The sequence below is a fragment of the Bos taurus genome, chromosome 1, assembly GCF_002263795.3.
Source record: "Bos taurus isolate L1 Dominette 01449 registration number 42190680 breed Hereford chromosome 1, ARS-UCD2.0, whole genome shotgun sequence".
In the NCBI taxonomy this organism is placed as follows: Eukaryota; Metazoa; Chordata; class Mammalia; order Artiodactyla; family Bovidae; genus Bos; species Bos taurus.
Window position 1 is genome coordinate 25,002,783 of NC_037328.1, and position 15,347 is coordinate 25,018,129.

Genomic DNA, 15,347 nt, shown 5'->3' on the forward strand with positions numbered 1-15,347 from the left:
ATGCTGGGCAATGACTGCTGAGTGTCAGAGTCATGAACATTAATGTAACTTCTTGTTTTGCAGTCCAGTCCCCTGCTTTCATTCCTTGAAGATATTGTCCGTTTACCTGTCTGTTTAGTCTGTCACTGTGTTCTGTTTCATCTCTGTGACATGCTCATATTAATCAAAGACTACTTTTGTGTTTATCTCTTTGCTTGACTTTAGTGAAAATAATAAAAGACTGACAATGTCAGTCACCTCAGGGCCCTATTTGGAGTGTTGCATTTTTACCCTCTGTAGGATTTTCATTCACTTCTTCCAAATAGCATTAGTCTTCTAATTAGTAGTTATGTTTTTTTTATAAAATCATGTCAGAGAGCCTTTCTTCTTTTCTTTCTTCTTCTCTTTAAAAACAGCAGTTCTTTATATTTGATTGGAAAATATCTGTTGGTCTTTGAGCTGGACAAGAATAGCACATTTCCTGTTGTCATTTCTCATTGTGATTGATATCCATCTGCTTGTAGAAGAACTGCTAACTCAGAAGGTGCTATGCCCTTCAAATATTTTGGAATCAGGCCAAGCCACAGAGCAGGCTTTCTGAACCTTTATCCTTAATTGATAGATGGCTGACTCTCAGAATGGATTCACCTTCAGCTGGAAATTTGCCTTCCAGCAACTGCTGTTCTCTTCTAGGTGAGAAGCAAATGAAAATCCACACTACAGGTACTCAGCATTGCATATCTGACTTGGTAATATTCTCTACACATTTCCCCCCATAAATATCCTTAACCTCCACTTTCTGGAATTTTAAAGCTTAAAGAATATGGGGATTGTAAATAGGCATGCTTAGTGTAGTATTTGTTTATCATATGTTTGAATTTATGACATTTGATTCATGAGCTAATGATCTGTTGTAAGAGCACAGAGATTTCATACAGGGCTAATTTTCTCTGAAATATTTTATAAAAGTTATCGAGAAAGTAGTCTATGTGTAATGATTCTGTTTAAATTTTGGTTTTCACAGAAATTTCTGTGGGAATCTTATAAGTATGAAATGCAAAACTGGTAAGCTTAAAGCAATACAGTTTTACTCAGAAAATGAGAAGTCTAACATTTCTACTTTTTACTACACATAGTTTCAAATTTTTCATACTGATTTATGACACCAGTGATCATTTTTTTCAAAGAAACATAAGTCTATATTGGGATCAGTATTTAAATTAATTTATAACAAAAGATGACTTCATTTGCTTTAGGCCCCAAATATGATCTTAGATTATACTTCAACATCTGCTGAAATTCATATAAATTCAGAAACATGCATTTTAATAATGCTGATCCTAAGTAGAATTGAAGTGGTGATTTAGTTGCTAAGTTGTGTCTGACTCTTGCGACCCCATGGGCTGTGGCCCGCCAGGCTTCTCTGTCCACGGGATTTTCAAGGCAAGAATACTGGAGTCGGTTGCCGTTTCCTTCTCCAAACCAGCAACTGAACCCAGGTCTCCTGCACTGCAGATAGATTCTTTACCAACTGAGCTACCCGGGAATTCCCAAGTAGAATTGAAAAGTAGGTTGAATTTGATTTCAGTACTTGCCTTTTCTATTTCATTCCAAGTCTTCTTAATATCACAGGTAGATTTTAACCATCATAGGGAAGATTTTAACTATTGGGGAGAAGAAATCCTTTGCAGAGTGGAAAACCCAAGTCTTCATAGGATGCCTTCCACTCACTCTGCAGGCAAAAGTTCACCCACTGATTTTTATCATGTTAATCTTTGACTCTCCATCTCCATATGGAAAATTATATTTGAATGCTTAGAAAAAAGGTAAAAAAAAATGACATGCTATTCAGCGTTGATATTTTTTCTTATGATTCAAAAGAGTTAACATATTGATCATAGAACACTAGTGGATCAGCACCTTAGATTGTAAAAGCAACTGTCAGGAATCAAATATAAACTTTTGAAAGGATCTGAGAGGAGAATTTGGCCTGAATGTAAAGTTTTGCTTCTTTACAAAGCAGAACATGGCAATTTCCCCAGGGCAAAGTTACTAGCTTCCTATTTCAGTTTTTTCCTATTTCAGTTTTTTTCCTATTTATTCTTTGTTTAAATTCTTCAGACATAAACATGCACTAAAGGTTTGCTCATGGCTCAAAGATGGGCAGCTAGAAAGAGAAACATATTCCCCTGTCTCATATTCTGCATGAAATCATTTTATTTTTTTCTAGAATAACATGCAGTGTTATTTATCTTGCTCTTCATTGAGTACTAACAGTGCTTGCCATTGCATGTGAGCTTCCTGTCTGCCAAAAATATTCACTACCTGAGTTGTTATAGGATGAAATAGAATCATGAAGATATTTGGGCAGAAAATATTAGGTGATTTTTGAATCTAGAGAAAATGTTTGATTATATGTGTTAATGGTGTTTGTGAATAGAAAAGTGAACAATATATAGTTTGAATAAAGCCATGCAGCTTTCACAAGGATTCTGTATGTCATATTACAATCTTTATGAAGCCTGCATGATGCTTTTCAAATTAATGCTGGTCATATTTCTATCAATAATTTTTAAGTTATCAACTTTTTAATGGAAGTAAACTAACTTTCACACTTTTAAAGGGTTGAGTTCTTTTATGAATATTACCTCTGATAGATTTGATTAAACTCAGTAAATGTAAATAATTTAATGAGTGAGCAAATTATGAAATACCAAACACTTCATGCATAGGTTTTAAACCATTGGTGAAATTATTTGACAAAACCATCCTAAGACAGCTAAAAGATTTGATGGAATTTTTATACTCTGATTATCTGGGCTTGAGTTAAGGCTTATTAAAAGAGGATTAATCTACATTCATAGTTGAGAAATAGCTTATCAGGCAAGGGAATGAGGCTTGGCTGGCAACATTAAAGTTTCCATTTGGAGTAGGAAAATGTGGCCTACTAGAGATAGGCACTCTGAAAGCTTCCTTACCTCAAAATGTCAATTTTCCATGTAGTTATATTTCCCTTCCCCCTCAGTGCTAGCAGGCGTGAGATTAGGATTAATCCTGACAGATAATAGTAGAGGTACTTTGTATATGATCTGAACTTGCAAAATCTCTTTACCTTCTATCTTTCATAAATGCTGCAATAAATTCAGAATATTTAATACATTTCTAAAACAGTTAAGAGTGAGGTGTCTGTAGAGCTTTTTGGAAGCCTTAGCACTAGTCAGATAGTTTTAGCAATAAAAACTCCTATGCACTCTGTGTTGCTGCCTTCAAATTTCTTAATTTTAGATGTTATCAGAAACTCCTGGTAAAAATCATTCACTTATTTCAAAGTTAATTCTGACAAGCACAAAGTTACTACCCTATGATTGTCAAAACTGTGACTAGAGCAAGACTGTTCAACCACTTACCCTCTCTACCGTCTTCCATTCAGCTTCAAGGTGGTTCATCACCTGTGAAATGAGAGCTACTTCAAAACAGCTTTCAAATTTGCTGTCGCATTTATTTTTATGTTTCTCTGTCTCTACACACACACAGAATGTTGATCAAAACACCAAATATGACTTCCATTTTAGGAGATCTAGTTGTTTATCCTTTCTCATCTGTTTTTAATCTCACGGTCTAATAGAACTCAGTTACTTTTGGTCTGCTTTTCAAAATGGAACAAATCTAAAATTTTTGGAGCATGGGAAGAAAAGGAAACCAGAAAAAGTATCCTCTTTTTCGTTTCCTTCAAAAAAGACAACTATTCAACTTTATTACATAAGGGTATTGGGTTTGTTGTTGTTATTGTCTTCTTCTGATAGAAGCACACAAAATTGAAGTTTCTCATATATATCAAGTTGTGTCCATAGGCCATTTTAAGTCAATTATGTATTTATATAATGACTGTGTATTTTTGCCTCTTTATAGTTGGTATGAAGATGCACAAGCATAAATGTCCTTAAGAACTATTTTTGACAATCTCTTTGCAGATTTGAAATTATTTAATGATTTATATAAAAGTAGAAAATGGATATGTCTTGAATGTTCTCAAATTTAAAATTCTTTCATTCACAACATTTAACTCTCAGTTGGTAAATATGGACCATACTATAGAGTCCATACTCTAACACATCTGTAAATAAACCTCGATGAATGTTTGAATGTTTTTTCCCCAACTTTTTATTGTGGTACAATACACATTACATGAAATTTGCTATCTTGACCATTTTAAGTGTATCGTTCAGAGGCATTAAATACATTCATGATGCTGTGCACCATCACCACCATCCATCTCCATAAATTTTTTCAACTTTTGAAACTGAAAACCTTTGCCCAGTAAACAACTCCCCATTTCCCTCTCCTTCCAGCCATCACAACCAACATTTTACTTTCTGTCTCTGTGATTTTGATTACCCTGTGTACCTCATATAAATGGACTTCTACAGGTTTTGTCTTTTTGTGACTGGCCTATTTCATTTAACATATTGTCCTCAAGGTACATCCAAGTTTTAGCATATGTCAGAATTTCCTTCCTTTTCAAAGCTGATTAATATTCCCTTGCATCTGTATATACACTTATCCATTCATCCGTCAATGGATGCTTGGTTTACTTCCACATTTCAGCTGCAATGAATAATGCTATGATGACCATGGATGTACAAATATCTCTTTGATATCTTGATTTCAGATCTTTTGGGTATATATCAAGAAGTGGAATTTCTGGGTCTTATTGTAATTCTATTTTTCATTTTTTGAGGAACAAACATGGTATTTTCAACCAAGGGTAAAATGGTTTTTACCTTCCACAATGGTTTCAATTTATTCACATTCTCAATAATGCTTATTTTATGTTTCCTGTGTAGAAACCCACCTAACAGGTATGAGGTAACATCTTATTGTAGTTTTAATTTCCATCTCCCTAATGATTAATGATGCTGATCATCTTTCCATGTGCTGACTAGCATCTGAATGATATCTTTGGATAAGATTTTGAGTGTTGCATCTTAGTACTTTAATATTTACAGTTTATGAAAACTTTAACATTGGTAAGTACATAAAGTTAAATACAACTTAATTTTTGTTCAGTTGTCCCTGGCTTCAGTTGTCTTCTTTTTTTCTAATATTATTTTTTGATCTGACAGTAACAGAAAATTTGGGTAAGGAAAAAAGAGCATCCAAATTAGAAATGCTCAGCTTCTCCCCTTATATCTCCTAAACAACACATTTGGAGGTGTAGCCCATCCATGTCTGCTGATATTCACAACATTATCTTAGCCCTCTTTTATCAGAATAAAACAATCATTTGATAGTCCATTAAAAAACCACATACTAGAAAGTCACTTCAGATGGAAAGTTAATTAGCTGCACTGTTTTCACATTTTGTGTTTTTCCAAACCAATCAGACATTTGTTTAATGTCACCAGTGATTTTTTTTACAATAATTGTTTCAGATCAGCTTGTTATTTTGTTGTTGTTGTTAAAAACAGTTATTAAAGGGACCCAAAGTGATATGGACACACAGCTGACTGTTGATTCCCAACACTTAAGGGAGTCCATCCCAAAGTAGACTAGTGATCAGTATTCATCTTCTTCATAGCCAGTCCCGGGCAGGTGCAAAGGTGCTGTCAGATTGTTTTGTAATACACTTGAGAAGATACCTAAAAACTTCATAAAGCAGTGTACTTTAGGTGCCAACGAGATGTTTCTGAAAGCACTGCCTCATAAATTCCTGATAAACCCTTGGATGATGATGATATTGCCCAATTATGATGCCATAAGAGAAATAAGGCAGTGGCCATAGGACTGGAAAAGGTCAGTTTTCATTTCAATCCCAAAGAAAGGCAATGCCAAAGACTGCACAGACTACCACACAATTGCACTCATCTCACATGCTAGTAAAGTAATGCTCAAAATTCTCCAAGCCAGACTTCAACAGTATGTGAACTGTAAACTTCCAAAGTGTTCAAGCTGGATTTAGAAAAGGCAAAGGAGCCAGAGATCAAATTGCTAACATCCACTGGATCATCAAAAAAGCAAGAGAGTTCCAGAAAAATATCTGCTTTATTGTCTGTACCAAAGCCTTTGACTGTGTGGATCACAACAAACTGTGGAAAATTCTTCAAGAAATGAGATGGGAATACCAGACCACCTGACCTGCCTCTTGAGAAATCTGTATGCAGGAAAAGAAGCAACAGTTAGAACTGGACATGGGACAACAGACTGGTTCCAAATCGGGAAAGGAGTATATCAAGGCTGTATATTGTCACCCTGCTTATTTAACTTATATGCAGAGTACATCATGAGAAATGCTGGGCTGGATGAAGCACAAGCTGTAATCAGTGTTTTGGGGAGAAATATCAAGAACCTCAGATATGCAAATGACACCACCTTTATGGCAGAAAGTGAAGAAAAACTAAAGAGCCTCTTGATGAAAGTGAAAGAGGAGAGTGAAAAGTTGCCTTAAAACTCAACATTCAGAAAACTTAGATCATGGCATCTTGTCCCATCACTTCATGGCAAATAGATGGGGAAACAGTGGAAACCGGGGCAGACTTTATTTTTTGGGGCTCCAAAATCATTGCAGATGGTGACTGCAGCCATGAAATTAAAAAACGCTTGCTCCTTGGAAGAAAAACTATGACCAACCTAGATAGCATATTAAAAAGAAGACATTACTTTGCCAACAAAGTCCATCTAGTCAATGCTATGATTTTTCCAGTAGTCATGTATGGATGTGAGAGTTGGACTGTGAAGAAAGCTGAGCACTGAAGAATTAATGCTTTTGAAATGTGATGTTGGAGAAGACTCTTGAGAGTCCCTTGGACTACATGGAGATCAAACCAATCAATCCTAAAAGAAATCAGTCCTGAATATTCATTGCAAGGACTGATGCTGAAGCTGAGACTCCAATACTTTGGCCACCTGATGGGAATCACTGACTGGTTAGAAAAGACTGTAATGCTGGGAAAGATTGCAGGCGGGAGGAAAAGGGGACGACAGAGGATGAGATGGTTGGATGATATCACTGAATCTATGGACATGAGTTTGAGTAAGGTCCAGGAGTTGGTGATGGACAGGGAAGCCTGGTGTGCTTCAGTCCATGGGGTTGCAAAGAGTCAGACACGACTGAGCAACTGACCTGAACTGAATAGATATATTCTTAGACAACCTTAGGGAGGGGACTGGGAAACTACATTTAGAAATTTATAAAATCTAAAAAGTGATCATACTTATTAGCTCAAACTTAAGAAACAGGTGAATTATGAGATTATCAAATGAGAAAGTATTTATTAAGTGTATACTTTAAGTAGCAAGTTCATTAAAAATATGAATCAATTCATAAAATTTTATTTTCACTTTTGCTCACCAAGTAATCATAGTAAATATAATCAGTGTCTTCCAAAGATAGGATGTGTTGAATTCACAGCTGTGAAATGGTATTTTTTCCTTCATCCCCAGGGACTAGTTTAGCTGATGCATATTAATTTTGGTCAGAATTGGAATTGTGCTGTCCATAAACTTCTAAACACCAATTTTTTCCCAATGATTTCCTAGTTAAGTAATTTAGTGGCAAAATTTGACCCCAAATAATATGAAGTCATGTATAGACCTTGTTCCACTAATCATGAATATTCACATCTCATTGCAACACTAATCATTTTGAATATAGTTGCTGCCTCAGACCCTCTCTGCAGTGTGCATCATATTACCTATCTCAGATCTGAAGCATTTTAATTCCAAACAAACTTAGCTGCAAAGATTGTAGGTAAGAGATGATGGCCCCAAACTGATATTTATCTTCTTTGCCAATCCTTGACACCCACTTTCATGTTGTTAGGTTTGTACAATGAAATCTAGTAACCAGAAGGAGTGGGTTCTCCAGCTCTGGCTTTACTGGATGCTTGTTGGTGTTGCTAATATGCTCCATAGTTTTAAAAAGGACTTAAGTTGTATAATCATTACATACAATGGGAATATATTCAATAAGTTGAAAGTCTCATTTTTGTAAAGATTGGAAAATGAAGCAAAGCGTTCAATACATTGTATATTCTCTATTCACTACAGTTCATGTCTATTATACAGTAATTACAGTATTTCAACTCATAGTGCTTCTCAGTGTCCCTAAAAGGACCTGTGATGGAGAAGAATAGGTTATCAATCTGTACCTGTCACTGGTTTTATTAGGATATTACCTGTTTGAACTATCCTGTTTCACTTTCTGTTACATGCAGTTTTCATTATGCCCTCTAATTAGGACACCTGTATATTAGCATTAAAATTCACAATGTGATAATTCTTTGTTAATGCATGTCAATCTTTCAATACCATATATGTACCAACTGACATACAAATAAAAATTGCCCCTTTGACTTAACCGTGTGTTTGACTGGAAGAATTTTTAGATGTCTTATTAAAGTTGGAACAAATGATGGCTTTGCTTTAGGCCAAACCACTGCTTCTTACTATCTGTGCAATTATGTTAATTATATTTTGCTATAATTCCCAGGGGCTTCAGCTCTAAACGAAGGGCCAATATGTAGTTGTTGTTAATTGTAATTAATATTGACTACTTGTGTGTGTTTCTTTCTTTTTTTTTTTTACAGTTACATTTCAAAGAGGAGATGGAGGACTAATGAGCAATGGAAGGTATACCAAGGAGATTTTTTATTTTTATTTTTAATCAGGACTGAGGAAACTACATAGTAAAAGGCAATTATTGTAATAAACGATCACTTATAAGTCTGAGAATTCTAGAAGGAATTAAACAGCTTACAACAAGGTTTAATGATCTATCTGTTGTGCACTTTAGAGGAATCAAGCCCAGATGTTTCATATCTCCCAGATGCCCCTGAAGAAATTAGTAGTAAATATCACAAGGAATGTGTTCATTTGTTAGCAGGATGTTTATTGCATTAATTAGACATTAGCAAATGAAGTTGCTGTTGTTTAAGGCTCCTTATTGGTTCTCACCAAATTGCTGTGAGTGAACAATTACATATAATCGATCACAAAGTAAATGATTCATAGATGATGAATAGGCTGTAGATTGATAGGACTGGATTCCACAACTTTGGATACTCAATTGAAATTGATAAAAACTGATCACAAACACATATATCCTCATCTATTTTCCCTTTGCTGATATGGAGATTGTAATTAGGCTCTGGTAATAACTTCCAATCTCCCATTTAATCAATATTTTAGCAAAAAGAGATTAGGTCTAATGAGAGCTGGTGGATGTAGCTAGAAAGCAGTTGGATCTTCTGCAGTTTCCATAGAAACACATGTTTCTCTTAAGGATTGTATCACCAAGGGTCTATCGGGGAAAAAAAAAAGTACGATGATTATAGATGTTGCTATATCTTTTTAAGTATGGTAATCTGGAAAGGGATCAGAATCCCACTTTTACATTAAAGATAGGGATTCTTTGTTGAATATGATGCAAAAGAACTCTCCTTCATAGACGATATGCACATACTGGATCAGACCACAGTGGATCTTTTATCACCCTAAAATGCTTTCATATTCTCCTAACACTTTAAATTTAGAGAACCTGAAAATGTACTATTGATGAAACAGTATAAATACTCCATTTATTTCCCTTAAGTTCCTTGCCTCTAAATCAACCATGAGGGCTCATAACAGGGGTTACAGCCTATAGGGGACAGATAAATATGGGAGCTGCAGGAATTGAAGGAGCAATAGCCCAAAGTCCTGGAAATGGCTGATAATAAGCAATCATTCTGACCAATTGTTCCCTTGAGGTGCCAATTTATCATTAGATCTTGTTTCAGGATGCTGCTATGTTACCAGTTGCCTACCAGTTTCAGGGAAGATGACTGAATTCATTTGGATGTCAGCAGAATCCCAGGCAGGATTCTTCTGCTTCCATTGACAGGGATGATCTATACAGAGCCTTAGTGAATTGCCAAAGTTCCTTAATTCTTGAGAGCCTCCAGATTTTCATTTGAAAGTGAATTAAAATCTTAAATTCTCTAATCCACTGTAGTTTATGAGGCAGATATACAAATCTCTCATGGAGTTCCATGGACTGATATCTATTTAATTCCTGTTTTAGCCGCCCAGGTCTTCTAAATGCTGGTGATCCCAGTTATCCATGGCTTGCTGACTCATGGCCAGCCACGAGCTTGCCAGTAAACAATAGCAGTAGTGGCCCAAATGAGATTGCAAACTTTGGGCGTGGAGGTAAGTTGTCTTTTTCAAAATTCTGTCATTTGTGATTTGTTTTCTTGCCTCTCCTGGATGTGTTGAAAAAGGCATACCAAAAAGTATTTTCTTCCATAAGTGAATTTAGTGAAGTGCATTTATTCATAGTACTGTACATTTGCTAAATAGTTTATTATAAAGCTGTGGTATCTATTACCTTGAGTAAAACTGAGCTTTTAAGGATGTTATTCAGAGAAGGCAATGGCACCCCACTGCAGTATTCTTGCCTGGAAAATCCCATGGACGGAGGAGCCTGGTAGGCTGCAGTCCATGGGGTCGCGAAGAGTCGGACACGACTGAGCGACTTTACTTTCACTTTTCACTTTTCAAGTGTTGGAGAAGGAAATGGCAACCCACTCCAGTGTTCTTGCCTGGAGAATCCCAGGGACGGGGGAGCCTAGTGGGCTGCCATCTATGGGGTCGCATAGAGTCGGACACGACTGAAGTGACTTAGCAGCAGCAGCAGCAGCAAGGATGTTATTACTAACCAAGAAGATAACTATTCATAATGCATTTTGTTCTTCATACTATTAGTACATGATTAAGGGTTTCCCAGGTAGCACAGTGGTAAAGAATCTGCCTGCCAGTGCAGGAGATGCAAGAGACTTGGGTTCAGTCCTTGGGTTGGGAAGATCCCCTGTAGAAGGAAATGGCAACCCACTCCATTGTTCTTGCCTTGAAAACTTCATGGACAAAGGAGCAAAGAGTTGAACATGACTGAGTGAGCACAGTACATGATTACTAAATCAGGAACTATACAGCCAAACAGGGCTTATGATTTAGAACCAGTCATTTTACTTCTCTGATTATCATTCAGTATATATTTATCGAGTGTATCCTGTGGACCTGGCACTGTGGCAGACAGTAAAAAATATCATATAAGAAGTAGACACTTAAAATAAATATAACAACATGTTGGCAGCTTTTCTGTAATTCTACAGTTGATAATTTGTACCCCAAATAAAAAACAAAAATATTCTAAGTAGCTGACATGCTAAAGTCTTCAAAATTCGGTACTAGAATCCTCTCCATAGGTCTTTATAAAGAAAACAGAATTGGACTTATTATGAAATCACCACCTTCCCCTCTTCACCTTTTCATCCAGTCATTAGGAGAACAATGGATTTAGAGAAAGATGGGACTGGAAAAGACTGGGAAAGTCTCAGGCCCCAGTGTTTAGTTCAGCTGATACATGGGTTTTCCATTGGCATAAGATTGTGCAGACAGCAAATGGACTGGGACCTTGCCAGTACCCCACATGAAAGAGCTGTCTCCTGGGAGGAGGAAGGTGCTATGGATGGAGTATTATTTAGGCTGATACAAGAAGGGACGGTAGGAAATCGAAAGTGTGTAGAAAGTGTGTAGAGAAGAAATTTACTGTGTCTTATGATTCAGAAAGCAAGGGAAACATTGACCTCTTTAAGAAATGAATGAATTTCCTAATGACTTGAATATCAATTGCAAGGCAAAAAAGTGCTAAGAAATTTAGAAGGACAGGTAACAGAGGGTTTTCTAAGCCACACAAAGCCTTTAAACTTTGTTAGAGGATGATCAGAAGCCATTAATGGACTTTAAGAGGAGAATTCTAGAATGCGAGTGCTGTTTTAAATCATCCATCTAGCTCCTGGGTGGAGGACGGAGATAGGTTGAAAATTTTGGATGATTAATTAGGAGAATAGTGCTGTAATCTAAGAAAGTTTGTGTGAATCCACTGAAGGATTTCTATACTTCTAGGAAGAACTAATGTAGGAGACCCAGGACCAAGCTAAGTACTCTGGGTTTACTGTAAACCTCAGTGGTGGATTTCACATGTATGAGTGTGTAAACATATTGACTTAGAATACAGTCATGGATATTGGCCTTTTCTCTTTATGAATGTAAGACCAATGCATGTTTAGATATATTTAAAATGGTATTTTAAATAATAAAGTTACTAATATTGCACAACTCTGCATCGTGTCAGTACCAACCGAAAAAGGGGGACCTCCCTCCTGTAAGTTGTATGACTACTCAGCATCTTACTTACCCTCTGTAATTCAGTCCACCCTATTTAGATTCTCAGTTGCCCAGACTCTCTGAAAGTGGCTGCCTCCCCTAGGTGTCAGAATTCTGAGCCCTGCAATTACAGGTGTCACTTTACTTTGGATAGTTCTGTGCCCAAGCATAGTCTTATCATGAAATCAAAACATTCCTCCCTGCCCTACCCACTGATTTCGAAATTCTGTTCATAAAGCTTTTATCAATCAAGGAATAGCTGCCTTTTTTCTTGTATTGGAATAACACACCATTCTATCTTTATATCAAGAGATAAATGCACAAACATGGAGAAAGTGTGTTTTTTTTTTTTTCAGTTTCTAGCAGATTATATTAACATTATAAAATGTCTCAATCTAATTTAGCCAAAGGATACTTATGAAGATTTTCAAGGTTTGTTTTTTTGTTTCCATTTCCACTTCATTTTCATGACATGAAAATATTTCACAGGTCGCTCAAGGCCATGAAAAAGTTTTTGCAGAGTTAACTGTATCTCTTTTCAGTGTGATAAGAATTTTAAGCATTTACTAAAAAGAATGTTTCGCAAATTCCATTTCCTTTGCACAATAAATGTAATAAGTGTAAGACATAGATAATCATATTTCTAGCTTAGAGGTCAAGAAACTAAGGTTTATCATGGTGAATAATTTGAGATCTATGTGTAGAATCCAGATCTAACAGATTTTAAAGCCTATATTCTTTTATTTACACCACTCTGCAATTCTTAAGGTAGGATTCACATGTATGATTGTATTACCGAGTACACTTAGAGGAATAACCATGGATACTGACGTTTTTGACTTTTTTTCCTTTAAGAATGTTTACTAATGCATTTTTAAATGTAATGACAATACTATTTTGAATAATCAAGTTACTAATAATCACATGTATTCATTTTGACAATACAAACTATAAAAATGCCCTTTAATTATTCAGTAAGTACTTACTCTTTACAAAACACTAGATGAGGAATTATGGAAATACAGACATAAATCCCAGGTACTCTGTCCTCAAGTAACTTAAGATATAGTGAAGGAGACAGTCATTCATGGAAGTAATTACTCCAGGCAAAAAGAAATAAATGCATGTGTAACTAGGGTGCTGAAAAACTGAAGAATGAAATCATGAGTAATTCTGACTAGAGAGAAGGGTTTCTATAATTCATAAGTTTCAGACACAAACATTAACAAATGCCAGTGAGATAACCTAAAGTATCAAGAAGGGGTAGATGTGGACTGTGTAGAATGTAAAATAAAAAGCCCTGTCTAAAGATGGCAGCATCTATTCGAGTCCAGGCTCCTGGGAGGAAGACCGGCCCAGAGTTCCAAATCATCTGATGTTATAGGATAATTCCCCACATGCAAGTAGTCATGTATAAGCCTCTAGTATTTTATTGTTGGGACATAATTCAATTTATTTTTTGAAAATGTAAGAGTGAGCAAATAACATTTGAAGGAAATATGCAGCCCCCAAATCAATATAGAAGCACTTAGAATTGAAGACTAATTTCATCCAGCTGAGAGAGATTCTATTTCTAGAACCATAGCTTTAGTTGGCATAGAATATGAAGGATTAGATTTTCATACTATATTTTTTTCCATTTTAAAACATGTGAACACACAACCATTTCAAAAACTGGCAGTAGCTCACAATCTAAATCCAAAGCTTTGGAGAACCTCATATTCAAGATGTTGGGAAGTTGGGGTCAGTGTTGAAGAAGGGTATCTGTCCAGTTCATCAGTGAAAGACATGGTAGAGGAGGCAGAAACAAAACTCAAAAAACCTCCCTAGAGTGAACGACCTACTTTCACAATTTTGATATATTATTAAATATCAAGCATCTCAGAGAATAAAAATCATACTGACCTGATGCTTTAGAATGAAGCATATATCTTTGTCATCAAATTTTCTAATCAGTTTACAGCTAAAAACAAGGGCAAGAAAACAGTTATAAAATTCTGAATCCGAAAACAATATGCATACTTACACAACTTGATGAAATATTATAAATATGAACATGTTTAACTATTTAAAATAGTTATTTTAAAACTACATATATACTTAATTATAAAACAGGTTGGAATTTCAGACTTCTGAACCTTCAGAAAGAACCTACAGTGTGTGATTATAGTGTATAAAATGCACTTTAAATGTCTTGTTACTGTTGCTAAAGAAGATCACTTTTAGCTTTTGTAAAATGCAAAAGCAAAATTAATATTTTTACAAGAATCCTTATTTCAAGTACTGTTAGATATCATAGAATCTAAAAGCTTTAGGATATTTTGACTCCTTCAGTCTTCTCCTTGTGATGATAAGCTGGTTTTGTTACTGAGATCATTTGGTTTATTATTACATTACTATAACTAGTTGAAAATTTTCCATAATGAAATGAAGAGGGTTGTTGAACTCATGTCCTGTGAAATGTGACTTTCAGAACATAGATTATTAAGTAGCATAATACATATTCACTTTTAACTCTACATGAATAAAAATAGTATTAGTAGGGGTTTTTTTTGTTTGTTTGTTTTTGTATTTTTTTAGATTCTAGTATCTTCATTCTGAGAAGGAAAATAAATGCTTAGAAGAGAGGTGGCAGTTCTGAATTTAAAAACTTCATGTAAAGATAATTTAGCACACCAAAGTGATAAATGGACTGATTGATATTCAGTGTTTTTCCTGAAGTTTAATTTTACTCTTGCTGTATTACAACTTGAAACTATAATTCTCTACTTCTAAGATTTGGTAGCATAAATTAAACTCTGTGATCACCCAGATTGCTTCTTCTGTAGTTAAATCCTGCTGTATTGTGAAAATGACTTATTCATGAAAATCTTCCTTTGTTATCCAAGAGAAAAAAATTGCTGCCATCAGTTACACTCCATTTCTGGAGCTGTGAAATCAACTCAGATAAACAGCAAGTAGAAACTTGAGTAAAAAGTGCCTCATAGTTTGGAGAGTATAATTTTGGAAACTTTTGCATCTATTTTAGCAGTTATTTTCCATGTCTCTGGGGATAAAGTGGAAAAAGATGCTTTTCATCCGTGATTTGTAGACTCTCTTTTGCCATTGCTTCTGTAAAGAGCTAACAATTTCATGGATTCTAAGCCAGAATGAACAACTGAAAG

The 15,347-nt window shown here is 35.4% G+C and overlaps 1 protein-coding gene across 11 annotated transcripts in view; it reads left to right on the forward strand.

Moving 5' to 3' along the window:
- ROBO2 (roundabout guidance receptor 2) overlaps window positions 1–15,347 on the forward strand; it is a 656,142-nt gene that overhangs the window by 589,739 nt on the left and 51,056 nt on the right. For all 11 annotated transcript variants that reach the window (XM_024993901.2, XM_024993905.2, XM_024993910.2 and 8 more), the window contains 2 exons: window positions 8,565–8,607; window positions 10,040–10,167. In XM_024993901.2, the coding sequence (XP_024849669.1) occupies window positions 8,565–8,607; window positions 10,040–10,167 (171 nt within the window). The remainder of the gene's footprint in view (window positions 1–8,564; window positions 8,608–10,039; window positions 10,168–15,347) is intronic.